This window comes from Doryrhamphus excisus, linkage group LG15 (genome assembly GCF_037039965.1).
Source record: "Doryrhamphus excisus strain RoL-2023G ecotype Guam linkage group LG15, RoL_Dexc_Guam_v1.1, whole genome shotgun sequence".
Lineage (NCBI taxonomy): Eukaryota > Metazoa > Chordata > Actinopteri > Syngnathiformes > Syngnathidae > Doryrhamphus > Doryrhamphus excisus.
Window position 1 is genome coordinate 5,745,295 of NC_136371.1, and position 20,013 is coordinate 5,765,307.

Below are 20,013 nucleotides of genomic sequence, written 5' to 3' on the forward strand. Positions count from 1 at the left end.
TGTTTTAGCCAAAATAAGATATTCATACATTTCAGCTGTGACTTTGGAAAAGACTGATGGGCTTTTTTGCCTCCTTTGCATTTTTTGATATGTTATACATTTAGTTTTTTAAATTATTTAACATTATTTTAAGTGGTAACCTGGTGTTTGTGCAAATATTATATTTCTGAATAAAAAGGTGGAATTTAAAAACTCAGTTTTATCGATTAATCTAAAAATAATTGACTGATTAATCGGTTTTCAAATAGTCATGGGTTAGCAGCCCTAGAATAAACATGGTTTCCCTAAATGAAACATGGTATTTCCTAGATATTATTTGTCTCCTATTAAGAAGAAATGCTTTGTCAAATTGTCACACTAAATATTTTGTCTAAATATTTGATCTAATCCAAAATGAATTTTACATTTGGTCAACTCGAATGCCAACCCATAATGCCAAATTTCTTCTTCGGCACTGTTAAATCCTGAAATGTCACATTCTCTTGTCATTGAATGCATTTTTCCAGAAGTCAATTTTGAGAAGTACAGAAACAATAACAGTGGAGGATGGTTCAACCGGTGCGTAATCCAATTACCACAGACTAGTGAGGTCTAAAAGCAGGCGATGAGGTCATCAAAAAGGCTGTGCTACAATACATTTCCCTGTCAGACATGTGACCGAGCCAAAGAATCAAAGAGATGCTTTGTGTCCGATGTACAGTATGTTATTTTCACATCACAGTATGTTCTCTTATTTTATAACTCGGAATGTTACACAACAGTGAGATGAAAGATGTTTTTCTTTATGTTTTCTTATCTTTCCTAGTTCAGTTTAGGCTATGTTAAGTCATAAGTTTGTGTCTTATATAAACAGATGAATCAGCCTGGAATGTGGGAAGAGCACATGCTTTTATCTGAGTGTTTTGAACCTCGCCTCCATTATTACTAAGATCTGCAGAAGAAATGTGGCTTTTATTTCTTTTGCCACTGTATGCAGTCAGAAATGATGGCAGCCTTGTGTGTGTGATGTATTATCTTCTGACCCGTATTTTAGCTTCTTTTAGTATCAAGTCATTTTTATTTGTGTAGTGCCCTATTGATAATAATTCGCTCTGGGTATGGAAGCACCTATTACAGTAGGAGGACAGAAATATGTTTATATTATACATACAAATTAGAACAACAATCTTCTTGTCAAGCAAAGTAGACATAGACTTTATTGTCATTGCACAATAACACAGCAGTGAAATTGCCAACAAAATGTCGTTGCCTGGCTCCCGTGTAATAATAAATAATATATAATAATGTGGAGAATAAATAAATGACATCAAATATGAACAATGTACAGCGTAAACAGTAATTTGTACAAATAATTTAGAATAAATAACAATAATTTAAAGTTTTGGTTGGGCGTGTGGGCAGGTAGAGGGGCTTATTTTGAAATATTGTTTCCACTTTGCCCCTTGCTCCTTAAACCACATCCTGTTTATGTGGAAGGTCTCATGTGAATCATGTTGGATATCTTCAAATGGATCACAGGAAATGATCACATGAAATGTAGCGGTGAAGTCACCTCCACAACATGGAGGAAGTCAACACCCATTTTGATACACTTCCTTTGTTTACAGGACCGCTAATGCAATACCACTGTGAACTTACTTAAACTTTTATTGAGTGCAATATAGACAATTCTATTTTATAGTTAGAAATACATGTGTTTTTTTTAATTTTTAATTCAAAGGGTTGCCCCTTTTACACCATCATACAATTAGAGAACAGTGGTATCTCCATTCTCTCCCAGTGCTACCTTCCTTCCTTTCCCCAGACTCCTGTTTTATAAATAGACCATTGAGTCTGGTTCTGTTATCACAGCATGTTGTTCCCAAGACACATGTAGCCTGTGCTTTGAAACCCCAACTCATGGGAAAAATTGACATCCTAAAAATGTTAAGGGAGGGGAACTTTTGGTTTCACAGTAAAAACAAGTTTTTGGATTGAGAGATGAATGAGTGGAGGGGTTTTTAGATGGATCGTTGCCAGACCCTCAGGGGTTCTTCAGAAATGGCGATTGTAGACAGAATGAGGTGGATGATGTGTGGAATGGAAGGGCGCCACTCAATGCGGGGGGGGCTCCCGTGGGAAACAGCTTTTTCAGAGTACAGAACAATGGTTTCTCCATCAGCTGGCTTGACTGGTGCTTTCAAGGGAACCGAACATATCTTTATTTTTTTGTACTAGTTCACCTCTCCAGTTTACTTATTCTAAACGGAATGGGTGTCTGAATGTTCTTTGTTTAAATATCAGTATAGATGGAGTGTAGATGTTTGCAAGAACAACGGAAGGAACGGAATCTGCATGAAGCTGAGCCCTAAAAACAGCCATCTGTGCACCCGTCACCACCTCCCTGTCCTGACCGCCTCTCACTCTGTCATTGTAATTGGCGTAGCAGCCATGGCGACGGTAGTTCCCCTGGGGTTTGGGTGCGTGAACCCGGGTATTCCCATAAGAACAAAACTGAAGCAGATGAGATAAGGCAGATTTTGCATGGCAAATGATTGAGATACTGGCATGCACCGATATACTATCAATACAAAAAAACACAAACACATGCTTCCTAGTGATAAAATAATGAATAAATAAAATAAAGCTTGGCCCTAGTGATGAAATAATAGAAAAGCTTGGCTCATTATCATATCATAAGACATTGGAAACAAGAAACACAAGTTTATGTATACATTTACGAGTTATCATCAACTTAAACACTATGCAGTTGAAGGTAAATAAACCCCTCAGATCCATAGGTCTTGAATTATAATGACTGTTTTTACATCGTAATGACAGAGGAGCTAAGCCGTGAACACACATGTCACATCTTTCAGGCTGACTCAGACTCTGTAATGGCTTTGAATATCTTCCTCACACACGTGTGACAAATACAGATTTATCGCACACGTGAACACAAATGCCTAAGATGCCGTCGAGGGGTTACAGTTGTGGAGTCCATTTTACACCATTGTGATAAATACATTGAAGTATTTTCTGATCAAGGTTAAATTACTAAGAGCTTTTTTTGACATGTGTAAAAATGAATCATTTTTATTTTTTTAAATTCGTATGGAGTTCTAATCTGAGCACATTGGTCGTCAATCACTGGGCACACTGGTTTCAAAGGAGCTCTGCTCTTCCTTGTACTGTAATTTCATCCCTTCTCAGTGTTTCATTCATATTTAATTGGCTTTGCCAACGATGTCTGTTGACTATCCAATATACCACACTTGCTGAAAAGACATGAACCGAAGCTAAGAAATCAATCCCCAAAAAAAGGGCTATTGTTTTGTATGCCTTAATGGTAATGGTTTTATTTAATTTGAACATGCACCACATATAGACAAACAACCATTCACACTCACATTCATACCTATGGACAATTTGGAGTCGCCAATTAACCTAGCATGTTTTTGGAATGTGGGAGGAAACCAGAGTACCCGGAGAAAACCCACGCATGCACGGGGAGAACATGCAAACTCCACACAGAGATGGCCGAGGGTGGAATTGAACCCTGGTCTCCTAGCTGTGAGGTCTGCGCGCTAACCACTCGACCACTGTGCCACCCTAGGAAGAAGCAAAGCTTATTAAATCCTACCCCTCTATCTGGTACTTTTACAATCAGTAACTGTTACATTTGTTCACTTCCTGCTTTCCATAATACAGTTTAAGGTTTTTTTATTTGTTTTTTTTTAATAATATACCTCGTACCGAAGTACGAGGTGATATGACCATACAATGACATAATGGGTACCATAGTAAGTGTCAATATAGTGAATTATATAGCACATCATGACTGGTTCAAGACTCTTCATCCTTGTATTTAGCTATGTATGTATTTAAATATTGGATGATTAAAGACCAGAAATGCTTGACGTTTTTTTACCTTTTGAGGCAGGCATGTAAACGTACTCATACGTACACCATTTCTTATGGCTTTCTCTTTTTCCTAGTCCAGAGGAACTCCGTTTTTTGCTTTCAAGGAAGCATAAATCTTAAAACTTACTGTTTTTCCACTCGATTTGTTGACAAAATGAGTTGCTTTCAAGTAGAACTCTTCCGTATAAAAATGAGAGCAAGTCTTAACATAGTCTGAGCGCCAGGTGCTGCAGTCTGGTTGACTGCAGAGCACACTAGGAAACTGAAAATGGGATATACGTGTATGCGCATGTGTGATGTGTGAATCATAGCCCTGCAGTTCTGGGCTCTGCAGTAATTCACAGTGGTGCTTTGTCAGGGAGCAGCTAATATCTCAGGCTCTCTCATTTTTACCTCCATTTTTCTTTTTTTTTTTATTTTTATTCTACTTCATGAAACTATCTCTGCAGATGGCTACTGAAGAGTAAAGTCTAAAGCAATCATTAGCTTCTCTGTTACTCATTAGAGGAGTGTCATTGGTCTTGGCATTGCATGCACTAATCAGTAACTGGGAGTAAATTGAGTTAACTCCTGCCCGCACACGGCAGCACGTGACATGGTGTGCATTCCTTGCAAAACCATGTTGTCACAATAATAACAATACATAGTCAGCCTGCAGTGCTGGGTCATGGGTGTGTGTTGTAAGAATGCACCACTTCTCCGGATGCCTTTTAACCATGTGCCCATAAAAGAACTGTGTAATGCACCATTGGTCAGCTAAACGTAAAAATGCCACATATCTTGGAGCAGTGATGTTCATTGGCCCGTGAGTGGAATTGGAGACACAGGAAGAAAGTGGGAGGACGCTGGCGTTCCTGTTTATCATCACAAATTCAGACTCCACGTGAGCTGTGATTCACGAGGCAGGAGATTCCATTCAGTGTTGTGCCTATTTTTTTCCCCTTCCTTCCTGCTCCGCTGTTCTTCCTCCACAGCCTCATTCAGTGAAGCACCCAATTCTGTCCCTTAGTATTCACTGAAAAACTACTATAGCACAGAGTGGTCTCACTATGTAAATGTCAAAATGACTTGATGTCATAGCAAGATGAATGTCGCAAGAAAGCAAAACCCTCTCATACTCATGCCGAGTCTGGTCATGTCTATTGTGGTATCACATGTCTACATCTCAAAGGCTTGGGTATTTCATTTTTCTCTGGTGGCAGGAGCCACCAAGACATCTTAGTTTTTGATCAGTCTGTGTCCAACATGTTATTTTTCTCCATCACAAAACACACTAAATGGGCTTTTTCACATTTATTGTCTTTAATTTAACACCTTTACACTCACTGGTTTTCTGTTATTGCCGTTACTTGTGCAGTTTGCTTTGTGGACATTAGGAATGGGTGATAGGGCCTACAATCAATATTGCAATATATATATATATTATTTGCCATATAAATGATAATAATCTTCAGCACAGCAGCCGAACGCAGTGGTTAGCGCAAAGGCCTCACAGCTAGGAAACCCGAGTTCAATTCCACCCTCGGCCATCTCTGTGTGGAGTTTGCATGTTCTCTTCGTGCATTGGTGGGTTTTCTCCCACATTCCAAAAACATGCTAGGTTAATTGGCGACTCCAAATGTTCCATAGGTATGAATGTGAGTGTGAATGGTTGTTTGTCTATATGTGCCCTGTGATTGGCAGGCCACCAGTCCAGGGTGTACCCCACCTCTCGCCCAAAGACAGCTGGGATAGGCTCCAGCACCCCCGCGACCTCGTGAGGAAAAAGCGGTAGAAAATGAATGAATGAATGAATGAATGAATGAATGAATGATTGTGAGTGTGAATGGTTGTTTGTCTATATGTGCACTGTGATTGGCTGGCGACCAGTCTGGGGTGTACCCCGCCTCTCACCGGAAGACAGCTGGGATAGGCTCCAGCATCGCCCTTGACCCTCGTGAGGATAAGCAGTAGAAAATTAATGAATTAATATATTAGTTATTGGGCTGCATGGCGGGCCGAGTAGTTAGCACGCAGGTCTCACAGCTAGGAAACCCGAGTTCAATTCCACCCTCAGTCTATATGTTTGCATGTTCTCCCCGTGCATGCGTGGGTTTTCTCCGGGTACTCTGGTTTCCTCCCACATTCCAAAAACATGCTAGGTTAATTGGCGCCTCCAAATTTTCCATAGGTATGAATGTGAGTGTGAATGGTTGTTTGTCTATATGTGCTATGTGATTGGCTGGCGACCAGTCTAAGGTGTACCCCGCCTCTCGCCCGAAGACAGCAGGGATAGGCTCCAGCAGCCCTGCGACCCTTGTTAGGATAAGTGGTAGAAAATGTGCGAATGCTGCTGTTGTATTGATTGAAATTCTCTGTACGTCTTGTTCAAACCCAAGCCTTTTTATTGCACATGCAAGCTAGTATTGGTCTCCTCTTCAAAGGGCCTTCAGTAATTATAACTCTGGAGACATTCTGCCCCCCACTTCACGCCTTTACTCCAGGTTACCAGTGGAAGAGGAATTAAAATATTTATATATTGAATATATTTTAATTTGACCGCATTATTGATGCAGGGTGAGACCCAAGGTCCAACTCCCTTATACTTACAAGTCAGTGGATTAGAGGAGGATTGACACTGTATACTGTATTCCCTCAGCATTATTTCCCTCCCTCTTTACGTTAGGTATTGAACCTCGGGAATGTCTCGCAATTATTTGGTCACGGTATTAGATGGTCTCAGCTCATGTTCATTACGGAGCCACCACCTCCAGAACTTGTTCCAACATGTTCTGAACAATACGCCTTTGTAAATTTGAAGAATTGACCATCGCTGTTGTAGCAACCTATGGGTTGCTGTTTGAATTAAACGACAAAGTACAGCACGTATTTATCACGCGCTACTTTAACAATGCAGACAATTGAAACCTGCCCTCTATGTGCATTCCCAGTCATCCAGTTCACGGTAATCCACAAAACGATGAATTAAAGGATACTGGACTTTTTCTACCTATAACCAAAAGGCTTTTTTAGTTCTGTTTTTTTGGTTAGAATCGCTATTTATGTAAAAACCAGCCCAGCAGGGCATCTAACCTCACCCCATGATGTATGCACTCATCTGGAATCAGACATGAGTTTGTGTCGAGGGGATATGACCGTCTGTTCCGTAGGGTCATTATGTTTGATGTGGTATTCTTTGAGGGGAAATCCGGACTAGACTACACAGCGGCCGTTGATTAGCTTTACAAGGGATTAATAATCCATACTCACATGTCCAATGTAAAACTGTAGCATATGGCAAGATAAAGATGAATATTAAATTGGGGAGGCAGCTCTCTGTGAGATTAGAGGCTTGGTGGCGTGCGTCCCAAAGTTACCCTCCCTAACCTAAACCCATGCTTGGGTGCTGAGATTAGAGGCCTCGGGGTAAGTAGGTTTTTGTCTTGGGGAGCTCACATGTTCACTCGGTATCCACATGCAACAGCAATATACGGATGGGATTTCCTTGATTTGTTTAATCCATGGGACATAATTTCCAAAAATCTCCTGCTGATTGATTTGAGGTTTCTCCTCAAAGCAGAGGTTTGTGTTTAAGTCCACATGATATAATACAGAAGGCACACCAACATGTGGCGCTGTGAACAGACATGACACGCACATAAGTCAACGTCTTCCATTTGCCAAGGCTTGTTTAGACTTACGGCAAAGTGGAATTCCATGTGGGGCATTTTGGGAATTGGAGACGAAAAAATACACAAAAAACGGAATGTCTACTATGACACTCAAACTATTCACATATTATGTTGGCTTGTCGTCAAAGCTCACTTCTGGTCATGTGACAGTGATGGGTCGCTGACGTCATTGTTTTAAAACAGCAGTGGATACGGAAACGACGAGACGGTCATTTTTGTGTGGATAACCCTTAACGGTAAATCCATAATGGCTCACATAATTGGACATTTTCTGCTGTTTCTTTTGTATAAATGCAAATAGCTCCTGCTTGTGCTATATGTTGTTGCCAATTCCAATGTCCTTTGGTCAGTTGACTGGTTGATTAGGCTCCTGTTTTGACCAAATTCCCATTGGCCAGGTAGTCGCCAGCATGACTTAAGGAGAAAAGCTCTTCCTTGCAATAGCCTTCCAAGACTAATCCATTATTTTCATTGGCGGAAGGAGGTTGTTTTGGCCAGTGTTGATTTGTCTGTCTGATAGAAGGATTAGTCCAACACCACATTGCTTATTTCCACCTAATTTTCTAACAGAATGCCTTAGGAAGACCCCATTCAAATGAAATCAACATATAGTCTTGGTGATTTGAATTGACAAACTGGTTTCACTTCAGACATGTGACCCATATTTACAAACATACTGATCCACTAGGTTAAAAACCTGCTACTACACTCTCAAATTGTAGATAGTATGAATATGAATGAGGCATTTTGGTTGACTATAAAGCTCTTAAGATCTCATAAACCAAAATCCAACAGTTTATCGTACAAATCCTTGCACTGTACAATAACCCAGTAAACCAGTAGCACACATTCTCACGTTTGTCTGCAAAGTCTCAAAAGTAGGTCAGTCTGACTTGTATATCATTTTCCCAGATTTCTCTTTCTCTGATAGAATTATGGGGATTAATGCAATAGTCTTCTGTCAAATGGAGAAAATCCCTCACGTGCGCACGTGCGACTGGAAGGTCGCTCAGTAGCAGAGTGCTGTAAGTGGCTGCAAAACAAAGTCAGATTCCTGCTCAGGTGATTCTAGATTACGTGATGCACTTGAATTTGGATTTGGATCACTGCTGATGACAGAGTAGGAGAATTAAAAATGGGAGGAGGTGATTATGATGACAGGGAATAGCCTAACCTAGATTCTGCTCTGAGCAAAACATTCAAATCAAAATGAACGGTTTCCAGGTTCTCAGAAGATAATATAATCCCAACAGAAGGTGGACTTTTCCCTACGTGCCCCTGTTTAGTGACTTAATCTGTATAAAATTCAAATATCTAGCGACCTTCCCCAACTCCGCTATGATATCCCTCCTGAGGTATTAAGAGCATTAATGCTTATGGTCGCCCAGTCTTTAGACCCACTGCTCTACTTTTCCCGTGCGCTTTCCCATTAGTCTTGTCACCACAGTGCACGTGCAGGGGTGAGGTATGGGGGGGTGGGGACAGTATGATGCAGCCCAGATGGTGCTGGACCGATTATCTTTCCAGGGTGATGTGATCCCCCCCCCCCCACACACACAGCTTAGCCATAGTGAAGATCAGTAATATATTCAAATGTTAAAAATGTCATTTTACCTTCCAGGCCTTCGGACAAGCCCACTCCAACCATAGGAAAGTGGCAGCGGATGGGGAGAGCCGTGAGGAGTCTCTTATCCAGGAGTCGGCGTGGAAGGAGGCCTACTACGAGCAAAGAGTCCTTGAGTTGCAGAATGAGATCCGTCAAACCCGCAACATTCTCACCAACACCCAGTCTGAGAATGAACGCCTGGGCATCATCTCGCAAGAGATGAGAGAGGTGACAACCATTTCTATGTAATATCTGATATTTCTTTGGGTTTGTTGAAATGGTGCATGTTGACCTGCGCTTTTCTGTGTCAGAATCTGCCATGAAACATAGCAAAATATTCAAAAGGTGAGTTTTTCATTTAATTGCAACTCTGCACTAGATTGACAGTGATGCACGAGTGCCAGATTCAATCATTTCTCGGATTCTTTCAGTGTCATCCATGCCACAAGGAGCTAAGGTTAGATTGCATAACCTTGTCTATTGCTATTGTCAAACTAGAGCTAGACTAATTGTTCGTTGTAGACTGAGCTGGCTTGAAGGAACAATTTGCCTTCTAGGGCTTTTTGTGATGTTCTCTCCCTTTATTGTCCACCCAGGGTGGAGTTCAAATTACATATTGAGGGAAATCACTGAGGTCATGAAAGGGTAGCAGTAGTACCAAAATATGTCATCAACTATGCCATGACATAAACAAGACACAAAATTATTGTCTTACATGAAAATAATAGTTTATTTACATTTTCTAATTCTCACATTCGGAAGTGAACTGTGTGTGTGCACACGTATGTACACGTGCGTGCATGAAAATGTCCCTTCAATGCGTACCTGTGTGCGCGCTACATGACTATATGCTTTTTGACCTCCTGCCGAGTTCTTATAAAATGTACTTCTGTCACCTTGTGGCTGTTTTTATGGTTTAAAACCGCACCAAACATGATCTCTTCTATTGTACAGTTACATCATGACCTCTTTTTGCGTCTTGCACAAAATAACGTAAACGATGGATAAATACTTATTTGGGTGGGAAAAAAAACGGTAACATAGTGTACGTCTGCGGTAGTGAATGAGTTAAAGATGCATACCGTTATTGTGTGTGCCCAACTTTGGACAATGTGTGACCCCCGTCATCGCTTCCTTTACTTGCTCTCACAACTGACCTCATTAGAGTAGACAAGAGAGCAAATGCAGAGGCTTGCATGTCTTTGGTGTGATGATGTTGGTGATGAATGGCACATCTGAAGGGATGAAAGGAGAAAGAGAAAGAAACTCAAGAGGAGAGCAGAAGATGGTGTTCACCTTTAGAGTGTTCCTCTGATGTCCAAGTATCAACGTATATCAAGTTTTAAAGCATTAGTATGTTTCATCAAGATGACCTTCTACTCTCCTACATTCCTGTCACTATGTGCTACTTAAATGCATCACTATTCCACATCTTTAAGTGGAGCAGATGCTTAAGGTCAAACTGATAATTCCAATGTAAGCTGCAGATAGAGTTAAAAAAAACCAACAAAAAAAAAACTCCAACAAACTTAGTGTACTTAAAGCTGCAGGGAATCACTGCTGTTTTCTGCGATTCCTAGCTTGAGACAGATGTCAGCAGTGTTTCTTACTCAGCTTAGGGATAGACTTAAAAATGGCATGTCTCTCTCATAGACTTAAGTTCCGAAAAGCTTTTGAGTCCCCCTATAATTAGGTCAACTGCTGCTGAGCCTTGCATCCAAGTTGGTGCATGTTGGCCATTGCAGAAACAGATGTGCTTCACCAAACTGTGTTTTTTTTTCAAACACATTGGTGTCTGACAATGTAGTCCAAATCAATAAGATCTACAAGACTTCATACAAATGTGTCAAAGACACAATGTTTGCTTTTGAATGCATCAGCCTGTATCGCAATACAAATCATTAATTACAGAGCACAAGACAGCCAACAAGTGCTCTGCTGGTGGCCAGCATGTCGGCCATTGTGCAGCATGATTGTCCATAAACCACAGCCAATTCCAATTGAGTACATGTTAGTGTCTGAAGCTGTAAGTCGCCCCATCGATGGCAGATAATGACCCTTGTAATGGTGATTCTGCGGGTGCTTGGCAGAGTTTTGTGTGGCAGGCAAACGGAAGCGGCATGGGCACCAAGTTTGGCATTGTAACCAAACCTGAAAGAGGCTTTTGTCTCCATGGTTTTAAATTAGCCTCGAAGCTGAAGCGAGAAAGAAAGGAGATGAAATGGTACAATAGAAAGGGAATGAGTCTTTTAGCAAAGGATCCGTGCTAAATGAGACTGCATTGTTTCCAATGGTGTATGGTGGTCTACCATTTGACAGAATGTCATCACTGAATAACTCAAAATTATTATAGAATAAAAAAGGGAAAGAGCTTGAATATTCACACGTTACACACATGACATATAAATCTCAGGCAGTTTCTGATGCCAAGACATCCAATATTATCCTCCAAGTGCCAAGAAGACACATTTCTTCGCTACGGTACCGTCGATAAGATTAAACCCTCACAAAGAGCGAGGATCGTTGTAGGGAGGCGCACCCTAATAAGCATGACTTCATTAAATTAATTTGCATGCTACAAGATGACTATGCCTACAGTGATGAGGGGATTTACATTGCCTGCCTCATATTGCAAATGTTGCTCAGAGGAGAACTGTCAATGTTATTTTCAGTTGATACCGTGTGTTCAGTGCGTCCTTTCGATAGTGGCATCACTCTATGCACTATTAACATCGCACACCTTCTGTCAATCAGCATAATGAGAAAGCCATTCAAATGTCAAGCACGATTGATTTGACATGGATTTGACTTGTGGAAGGTTGAGCAAGGCAAAGGGATCAAGGATAGATTAATGATTAAGGGTAATCTGCAGACCATTGGAACAAGGTTCTCTGGATTTCAATTGTCAAATGCTGAATTTCACATTGCGTGTGTTACCTTCACTGTCAAAAGGTCACAGTAGAGTTCTTATAATGAACCATTCTTTGTTCTCGCTTGCTATTATCCGACGTAAAGCAAATGTAACAGGACTCCTCAAGGGCTTTGGGGTTTTGAAGTCCTCTGTCTTATTATTTCTTGTGACATTAGAGTCGATGACGGATCACCTCCTGTCTTGTGGGAGCCTAGGGGCCATTGGCGGGTACGACAATAGAGTATGAGTTTAAAAATTATAGCAAGAGAAAATTGCTTGGTAAAAGGTATTATATACAAAATTGCATATAATAACTTCTTGCAGGTACATATATCGTAACAATGTAATAACCTTGAAACTAAACCCTCCAGATGTTATGTGGGTTGGCTGATAGTCAACATCATTTAGTCCAGCTCTGCTAAATCTGCTTTCTTTATCTGCTATCTTTTAAAGCCCAGACAGAGTCACACAAATATACTATATCTGGCAGAATGTACCATTAACTCCAAAAGATGTCTCGTCTTTTGTCAGCTTTCACAAAGAAACCAAAGTGTCAGGTTTGATTGAAGCCTGAGGGGCTGAATGACAAAAGGGGTGTTTCTTCTGTGCTGCATCAATGGATCCTAATCAACAGCACACACTCTTAATAGGCTGACATATTCACTAATGGACACTTGTTTGTGTCTCTTGACTTTTGTCCAAATGACCTACAAACACATTTGATTGCATGAAGACACATCGCTTTTTAGCGGGTACACAATGCGAAAAGTACAAGGCATGTTTTGTGACATTGTCTCATATGGTCAAAATAGAGAAAGGTTACATGATAGTGGAGAGAAATATGAAAGTACATCTGCTTTTCAGCCTTTTGAGCTTCATTATCTTCATAATATTATGATACTTGAGTTGGGTGAGCTTCACTTTGAGTGTTTCCTACTGGGCTGAAGGTCATCTGAGATGCTAACAAGATGAAATGAGAGCAGCGGTGCTTTTGTGGAGTGCAAAATCAGCATGGATGCAGAGATGTATAGACCATTTCTAAATACACTCTAAGTGTTTATTATAGCAATAATACGGCACTTTTCTTTGGAGCCAATCAAGAGCATAGCAATAGCATGCTATTGAATATAGACTTTTTAACACAGCTTGTAAAGCACTAAAATGTTCCTAATCTACACTCATGCTAATCCTAATACTTTGCCACAGTCGCATGTGAGCAACTGAGCTATTTCCCATTGACGTTTTGCCTATAGCCGCTTAAACACATTGAGAAATAACGCTAACGCTTTGGGGTGATTTAAGCAAGCCGAGCATTATCACACTATGATGGGGTTTATTGGTGCGCTTGACAGCGCTGCAGCTCAGTCAGACGCTACTTTTAAAAGCCCTCACCAGTAAAAGGATTTTGAGAGACATTTTGCAGCACTCTGTGGCCTAGAAAGAGTCTCAGAATGACCCAGCTGCTTTATCATGCATAAATAAGCACTATACCGTATAACAGAGTTCCATCAAACATGGCTTCCATGGCTAGAATCTATTGTAAATACTGTTTCCTTGACCACTGCTTTGGAATGGAGGGTGTGGTTGTAAGTGGCACATTTGTCAGTATGTGTGTGGTATGTGAGCAGCTGCCAAAACATCACCTGTTATGGCGTATAAACCTATAGACCACCTCGCTATCTAATCAGCACCACATGCTGATCATTCTTCCTTGCCTCTTGTCCATTCCCAACAACAACAACACAAAAGGCCTCTCTGCTTACTTAACTGGCCTTCTGTCCGGAAGCAGGGCCATCTACACCCCCCCCCCTCAGCGTGTAAGGGGGTTCTGTGTGTCACAGGATGTGGAGTTCATGTTAAAGGTCCCGACCTTGACATACAATGTAATCAGGCTGAGGACGGCTTTTAATCAGGTTCACTTGTGGTTTGTATTCATATGAAATGAACAGCACTGACGCTCCAGCTGAGACCAGTGACATATCACCCTGAAGAGACCTGAATAAGGTTTACAACATCTGCTTCTATAAAACTGGATAGATCACCATCTGGACTGGGGACGGACATTTGGTTGTTTCTCTACTGTATTAATTATGCTAAAATAAATTAACGTGGCTGCAAGGTGGATGAGTGGTGAGTGTGCAGGCCTCACAGCTTCAATTCCACCCTCTGCCATCTCTGTGTGGAGTTTGCATGTTCTCCCCGTGCATGCGTGGGTTTTCTCCGGGTACTCCGGTTTCCTCCCACATTCCAAAAACATGCTAGGTTAATTGGGGACTCCAAATTGTCCATAGGTATGAATGTGAGTGTGAATGGTTGTTTGTCTATATGTGCCCTGTGATTGGCTGGCGACCAGTCCAGGGTGTACCCTGTCTCTCGCCCAAAGACAGCTGTGATAGGCTCCATTTACGTACAAATTTACGTACTTTATTAAATAAATTGGTTACAGCCGTTAATGCAGAATTTTTCACAGCCCTCATGAATTGTTGTCAGTTGGGTTTTTTTTTCTTCTCTTTTTGCTTGTTTTTGTTTATCACTTTATCTGAGATTATTTTTCCAAGAAGGTGTTTTTCATGAAAAATCGTAAAATTTAATTTTCAAATTACTTTGTACCAAGGCCAACCAGAAGCCCAGGCCAATTTTCCTACCCTTTGTGGTAAACATATAAAAACAATAATCTTTTTTTTTTTGTCAGTTGTTAAATTTTATGTCATTAGACATGTGCAGTCCCATCCTAAATATTAAGTAGACTTGAAATATCTGCAGCAGCTCTCTTGTGGCACATTGTTATTAATCATTTCATGCGGCAGACATCAAACGTGTTGTTGTCTTCACTGGAAGCAAAACCATTCTAATTACACTCCGTGGTATTACTGCATAGATTGAATATCTCCTGAGGCATGTTGGTGATGTTTTGTTGTTTTGTTCATAAATAAACCATTTTAGTGGAAATGATAAAGTGTTGAGTAATGATAAATAGTTAAAATTAGGCTTTATTCCACCAATATTGCCTTGCACTTTAATTCTGATAATGGCGGCAACTCTTCCCTAAATGTCAGATCACGTCTCATGAAAGGAATGAACACATTATGTTTCTTCTAGGGATGCTCCAATGAATCAAAAAAGGCGACTTGAGTTATTGCAACCAAAACGCTGGATAAACCTCGCCTGTATGTGTGTGAGAATCCGTTGAAGACACCGGGCTGTCCGATTTTTGTCCAATTTTAGCAGATATTTGCATCAAATAGGACGTCTATTCACTATTATTTGGTCAGCTTGTCAGCACCAGTTAGACGGCAGACACATGGGTGGAAGGGGCCACCTGGTAAAAGGATTGGGTAGGCTAATTATGCCTCCGCTATTAGGTTATCTCTACCAGCTTTGCTGAATGACATACGCATGCACACACGCAAAAGCTCCACGTGCTCCGCAACATGGCTCAGGCGATGACACCGTTAGCTGTGTGTGATCACATGTGCTTTACATCTCCTTTTCCCGCATCACCTGATCACACGTGTTTTGTTTTTAGCAGCTCATAGTGACGTAGCGACGGCTTGACGACTGAGCTTATATCGGCCATTACTTTGAGACAAGGGATGGTTCAGTGGCGCTCATGGCACTTTAGTATTCAGGTTTGCTTTCGGTTTCCTCTCACACAAAACGGCGAGCTGCACTTTTACAAGGATGTGTTACCCAAAATGTATTTCTCTCCTTTTTCACAACATCATTGAATTGATTAAAATTCATCAAGAACTCTACAGTTGTGACTGACTATTAGAGTGCTGCCTTGCCACTGAATACTCGGCAAATAGGTTTAAGTGTCTCTTGGTGGCATCAGCTAGAAGACATCTGGCACCCCGCATCATCACTCACTCGCACGCATGTCAGGTACGACCAGATGGAGGCCCTTTCAAGATTTGGACCCGTTAACAAGACAGTCTGACACGAGCAACATTATCAAATTAATCAGCATCCCCTCCTTTGCTCAGTCAAACGAGATCAGAAAGATTGTTAGTGACAATACTTCCTCTTTCCTTTGCCCCCGGCGCTACAGAACAGCCAGATGGTGGAGCTCCAGAGGAATCAGTTGCGTGATGACATCAAGGAGTACAAGTTCCGGGAGGCTCGTTTGCTGCAGGACTACACCGAGCTGGAGGAGGAAAACATCTCACTGCAGAAGCAGGTCTCGGGGCTAAAACAGAGCCAGGTAAGAAGAAGGGCTTTCATGTTCATGTTTCAACACTGCAACTCTGTTCTACTCGCTTACTTCTCATGTGGTCATTTCCCAGGTGGAGTTTGAGGGTTTGAAGCATGAAATCCGTCGCCTGGAAGAAGATACACAGTTCCTGAACAGCCAACTGGAGGATGCCATCCGCCTGAAAGAGATTGCTGAGCGTCAGCTGGGTGAAGCCCTCGAGACCATCAAGACTGAGCGTGAGCTGAAAGCATCCCTGAGGAAGGAGCTGTCCCACTACATGAACATCGGAGACACGCTCTACAACAGGTAAGCGAAGCGCAACAAGACGCCATTCTCTGAATGAATTCTAATTGTCATGTTCTCACGCCACCATTTTTTTTTGTTTTTTTTTCCCCACCGCAGTCCTCTTAGCATCTCTCTGGACGGACTTAAGTTCTGCGATGACGCCACCACTGAACCAAACAATGACGACGCTCTGCATGGATACGATAATGGCTTCAGAAAGCTACCCAATGACGACAACCGCATGTTCAAGAAGGAAGAGCTGTTCCATCCAGCACCCAGCCTTGTGGACGACCTGCTCAGCGAACTCAACATCTCTGAGATCCAGAAGCTCAAGCAGCAGCTGATGCAGGTTAGCGTTCGGACTATTACAGGTCTCATGTTTAAATATTTGTTTAAACATGAGACCTTTAATATTTATTATCACAGTCATTTTTTCATGTAAATTGAGGAATCAAAAGCAGTATCGGCCACAAATATCGGCTCAAGCAAAATCGACCATCGGCTGAGGGTGATGGAAAAAAAATCGGTATCGGCATCGGCCCCAAAAAAAACCTATCGGTCGATCCCTAGTTCTGACCATCCAAGATAAATGAATTGTTGTTTGTGATGTTCAGCTATATCACAATCTCTTACACACACACACACACACACACACACACACACACCAGACTGTTGAGACAGTGGGTGGTGTGGCACCAGTGGACCTGCCATCTGCTTCATTGCCACTAAATGAATCCAACACTATGCCTGAGTGGTTACCATGGTTACCAGGAGGAATCTATTTGTTTTGCCGTGTTTTTTTCCCCACCTCTCCTTTTGTCAAACATCCTATAATTAAAACAAACTACTTCACAATAATGTTAGGGACCTTAATTGTAATTACACTGTTATATATATATGCTGTATATAATAATTGGGTTTTTGTGGGGGTGTTTTTGTTTTTTTTCCCCAGATGGAGCGTGAGAAGGTCAACCTGCTATCCACTTTGCAGGATTCACAGAAACAACTAGAGCAGGTGAACGGTGCTCTGTCAGAGCACCAGGAGAAGGTAAACCGCCTGACGGAGAATCTCAACACCATCCGCAAGCTTCAGGCCAGCAAGGAGCGCCAGTCTGCCCTGGACAATGAGAAAGAACGTGACAGCAATGAAGATGGAGACTACTATGAGGTGGACATCAATGGACCGGAGATCCTGGAATGCAAATACAAGGTACCTTGAATGTGAAGCGGTAAGACAGAAGAACTTAAGGCCTGGTCTAGTTAGCATCTTTGTCCTTTTAGGTTGCTGTTTCAGAAGCTGGGGAGCTGAAGGAGGAACTGAAGACTCTAAAGACAGAATACCAGGCGTGTCAGTCACGTTATGAAGAGGAGCGCACACGGCTGGAGAATGATGTCACTGCACTTGGAGAGAAACTGGCCACCTTGGAGAAGACGAGCGGTCTAGAGAAGGAGGAGAAGGTCAAGCTGGAGAAGGAGCTCCGCAAGGTTCGTTAAAACTGACTTCCTGTTGATTGTTTGGAGGTTTTGGAGATGTTTATTCTTCTCATTAATGCATTTCTGTCACTTTGTCGTCAGCTGAGTGACGTGGCCGGTGAATCTCAGGGCAGTCTGAGTGTGGCTCAGGATGAGCTGGTCACCTTCAGCGAAGAACTAGCGACCCTCTACAACCATGTGTGCATGTGCAACAACGAGACCCCCAACCGCGTCATGCTCGATTTCTACAAGGAGGGTAAAGGTGGACGCAGCAGCCCAGAGGGACGCGGACGCCGCTCTCCCATCCTGCTCACTAAGGGCCTCTTCCCAGAGCCTGTAAAGACCGAGCTGAACGACGGCACTCTATCCCCTGGTTCCTCGCTGCCTTCTCCTGTGTCTGACCACCGCCGCGAGCCCATGAACATCTACAACCTGGTGGCCATCATCAGGGACCAAATCAAGCACTTGCAGTTGGCCGTCGACCGCACCACCGAGTTGTCACGGCAGAGGGTCGCCTCTTTGGAGCTCGGCACCGTAGCCGACAAAGACAAGGAGGCCTGCATGGAGGAGATCCTCAAACTCAAGTCCCTCCTCAGCACAAAGAGGGAGCAGATAGCAACTCTGAGGACTGTCCTCAAGGCCAACAAGCAGGTCAGTGAGTCTGTTTTCAAAAGATTTCAAACATGTGTTAGTGTGCCTTGAAACAGGACATGAGGGGTGACGGCTATTTCAAGGCTTTTCAGCTGTTTGAGAAAATGCACAGCAGATGAGGGGCAACAGTCTTGTGGTGTCATTTACACATAAAACTGGAACTGGATATAAAGTCACCATGCTGTACCTTTTTAATGCGTTTCAGTCCCAGCAAAGAAAGCAAATACTCTTATTTCTTAACCACCGAAAAAAGCATCACTCATCATTTACACACGGCAGAATATCACGTATACTGTATAAGCCAGGGGTCTAAAACTCAATTTACCTGGGGGCCACTGGAGCTAGGGGTCTGGGTGAGGCTGGGCCGTAGCAGGTTTTCCAAAAAACAAACAGAAAAATAAATAAACTTTGTTTAGGTTCCGATTTTCTACAATAAAAGCTCTGATAAAACATTCCACTGTTCTCAAATATCTTACTTTTTATTTTTCTACACAAAATAAGATGAAAAATAAATAAACAAACCAAGAATAAAGAAAATCAATCAATCAGTAATAAATAAATAAATATAATAATAATAATAAAACGGCAAATAATAAAAACTTAAGAAACCACATATAGTTGGTGGGTAGACAAATAATTTTTTTCAGATTAAAATGAACAAAGCATTATTAGAGCCCTGTAGACATGACAAAACACGACTATAGTCACATTTATACTCTTTTTATTTACAACATATTGCGCAACTGCAGGGTCTTGAGACACATGCTAACTCGCAAACTAGAGAGCTAGCAACCTAGCGACCTAAACGGTAGCCTCCAAGTTATTTCCTTTAAAACTTAAAAAGCCAAAAACTTACCACTTCCACATGGATAGAGAGGATAACTATTAACAGTTATTTAACCTTTAACATGAACATAAATCAAACGTAATAATTTTTTCTGGGTACATGATACCATACAGCATCCATATCAAACTTGCGCGGGCCGCACTAACATTAAACTTTCATATCAAAGCGGGGGCCTCAAACTAGTGTCCTGCGGGCCACATTTGGCCCATGGGCCGTATGTTTGAGACCCCTGGTGTAAGCACTCTGACCACACTGATTTTTTTTTTTTTTTTTGCTGCCCGCAGACAGCTGAAGTGGCTCTGGCCAACCTGAAGAGCAAGTACGAAAACGAGAAGGCCATGGTGACCGAGACCATGATGAAACTGAGGAATGAGCTGAAAGCCCTGAAGGAAGACGCAGCCACCTTTTCCTCCCTCCGAGCCATGTTTGCCACACGGTAATAAGACACAATCATTGTTAAAAAATTAGCTT

General features: G+C 41.9%; 1 protein-coding gene across 1 annotated transcript in view; it reads left to right on the forward strand.

Moving 5' to 3' along the window:
- LOC131104778 (protein bicaudal D homolog 2-like) overlaps positions 1 to 20,013 on the forward strand; it is a 31,717-nt gene that overhangs the window by 4,275 nt on the left and 7,429 nt on the right. Inside the window, exons 2-9 of the mRNA XM_058052292.2 lie at positions 9,196 to 9,408; positions 16,143 to 16,295; positions 16,378 to 16,592; positions 16,689 to 16,920; positions 17,524 to 17,781; positions 17,853 to 18,056; positions 18,147 to 18,695; positions 19,827 to 19,978. Coding sequence (XP_057908275.2) covers positions 9,196 to 9,408; positions 16,143 to 16,295; positions 16,378 to 16,592; positions 16,689 to 16,920; positions 17,524 to 17,781; positions 17,853 to 18,056; positions 18,147 to 18,695; positions 19,827 to 19,978 — 1,976 coding nt within the window. The remainder of the gene's footprint in view (positions 1 to 9,195; positions 9,409 to 16,142; positions 16,296 to 16,377; positions 16,593 to 16,688; positions 16,921 to 17,523; positions 17,782 to 17,852; positions 18,057 to 18,146; positions 18,696 to 19,826; positions 19,979 to 20,013) is intronic.